The sequence below is a fragment of the Leptopilina heterotoma genome, unplaced genomic scaffold, assembly GCF_015476425.1.
Source record: "Leptopilina heterotoma isolate Lh14 unplaced genomic scaffold, ASM1547642v1 Lhet_307, whole genome shotgun sequence".
NCBI lineage: Eukaryota > Metazoa > Arthropoda > Insecta > Hymenoptera > Figitidae > Leptopilina > Leptopilina heterotoma.
The window spans coordinates 926,002-927,068 of record NW_025111010.1 but is presented as its reverse complement, the minus strand read 5'-3'; the positions used below and the strand labels follow the sequence as shown (position 1 = coordinate 927,068).

The following is a 1,067-nucleotide window of genomic DNA, read 5'->3' as shown; positions in this document are numbered from 1 at the left end:
AACATACACCCAGAGTGTGCCGCGAGGAGGCTGTCGGGATTTTACACTCCATTATTTTTTTGTATTTTTTAAATTTTTTAACTTTTTAAAAAATTTTTTTTGTATTTTTCTTTTCAAATTTTATTATATAGTAATTATTTTAAAATTATTAAAAATGTTAGAAATAAAGTTTTTTCTACTTTTTTTGAAGTGTTTCTATTTAAAACACATTTAATCACTTCTACGACAGTGATACTTTTTAAAGCAAGGAGCAAAACATAAGGGTACATCACATTCTTCGCACATGCAAGTTGTTTTTTTCCTTATGTGGGAAGAATAGCAAACAGTGCATCGTCTTTTCGACCCTTTAGCAGGATAATGTGTCTTTGAGGATTTGATCGGATTGTCAACATGACGCACACTTTGCTTAACCTGTGGTATTTGATGGTGATGAAGTTGAAGAATTTCTGTCACTATTGAGTGTCTAAACTGCAAGTGTCTTATTTTCTTTTCCGGGTGAAGCTGATTATAAATTACGTATGCGTTGAAAATAGCAATGTCGATTAAGTGAAAGTAAAGTTTATGATACCACTTGATTGTTTTGTAAATAATATGATAAACGGAGAGAGACTGATCCATAAGATCGACTCCTCCCATATTATTGTTGTAGGAAATGACAACATTAGGTTTCTCAACAATTTCTCTCGTACGCCTGTTTAATTTACCAGTGTTGATCAACTTAGGTTCATGCATGGTTGTCAACATTGTAACTGCTTTTTTGTCCTTCCATGCTAAGAAACAGACTTTAGGTGTGTGTCGAATTTGCAAATCACCAGTTTTAATTTTTTTTAAATCTACTTTCGGCATGTCTATAAGTAGCTTTAAACTGCTCTAATAGATTGTCTAGCACAGGACAAATTTTTACAAGTTTATCATTTGTATCTAAATCATTGTCAGAAAAGTGTAACAATGAAAGGATTTCTCGAAATCGATTATACGACATTATCTTTGAAAAAATTGGGGTTTCTAATATTTTTTCTTTTGATCAGTACATGGCCAAGGATGCTTTGTGTACTATTCCCATTAAC

General features: G+C 32.0%; 1 protein-coding gene across 1 annotated transcript; it reads right to left on the bottom strand.

Moving 5' to 3' along the window:
- Positions 1-210: 210 nt before the first annotated feature.
- LOC122504622 (piggyBac transposable element-derived protein 4-like) lies at positions 211-846 on the bottom strand. Its single transcript, XM_043615805.1, has one exon. It carries the CDS (start codon positions 844-846, stop codon positions 211-213), a length of 636 nt encoding a protein of 211 aa, XP_043471740.1.
- Between the last annotated feature and the right edge of the window lie 221 nt (positions 847-1,067).

Bases quoted from the DNA above. Each gene is read 5' to 3' on its own strand.
- LOC122504622 (XM_043615805.1), bottom strand. From the start codon at position 846: ATGCCGAAAGTAGATTTAAAAAAAATTAAAACTGGTGATTTGCAAATT.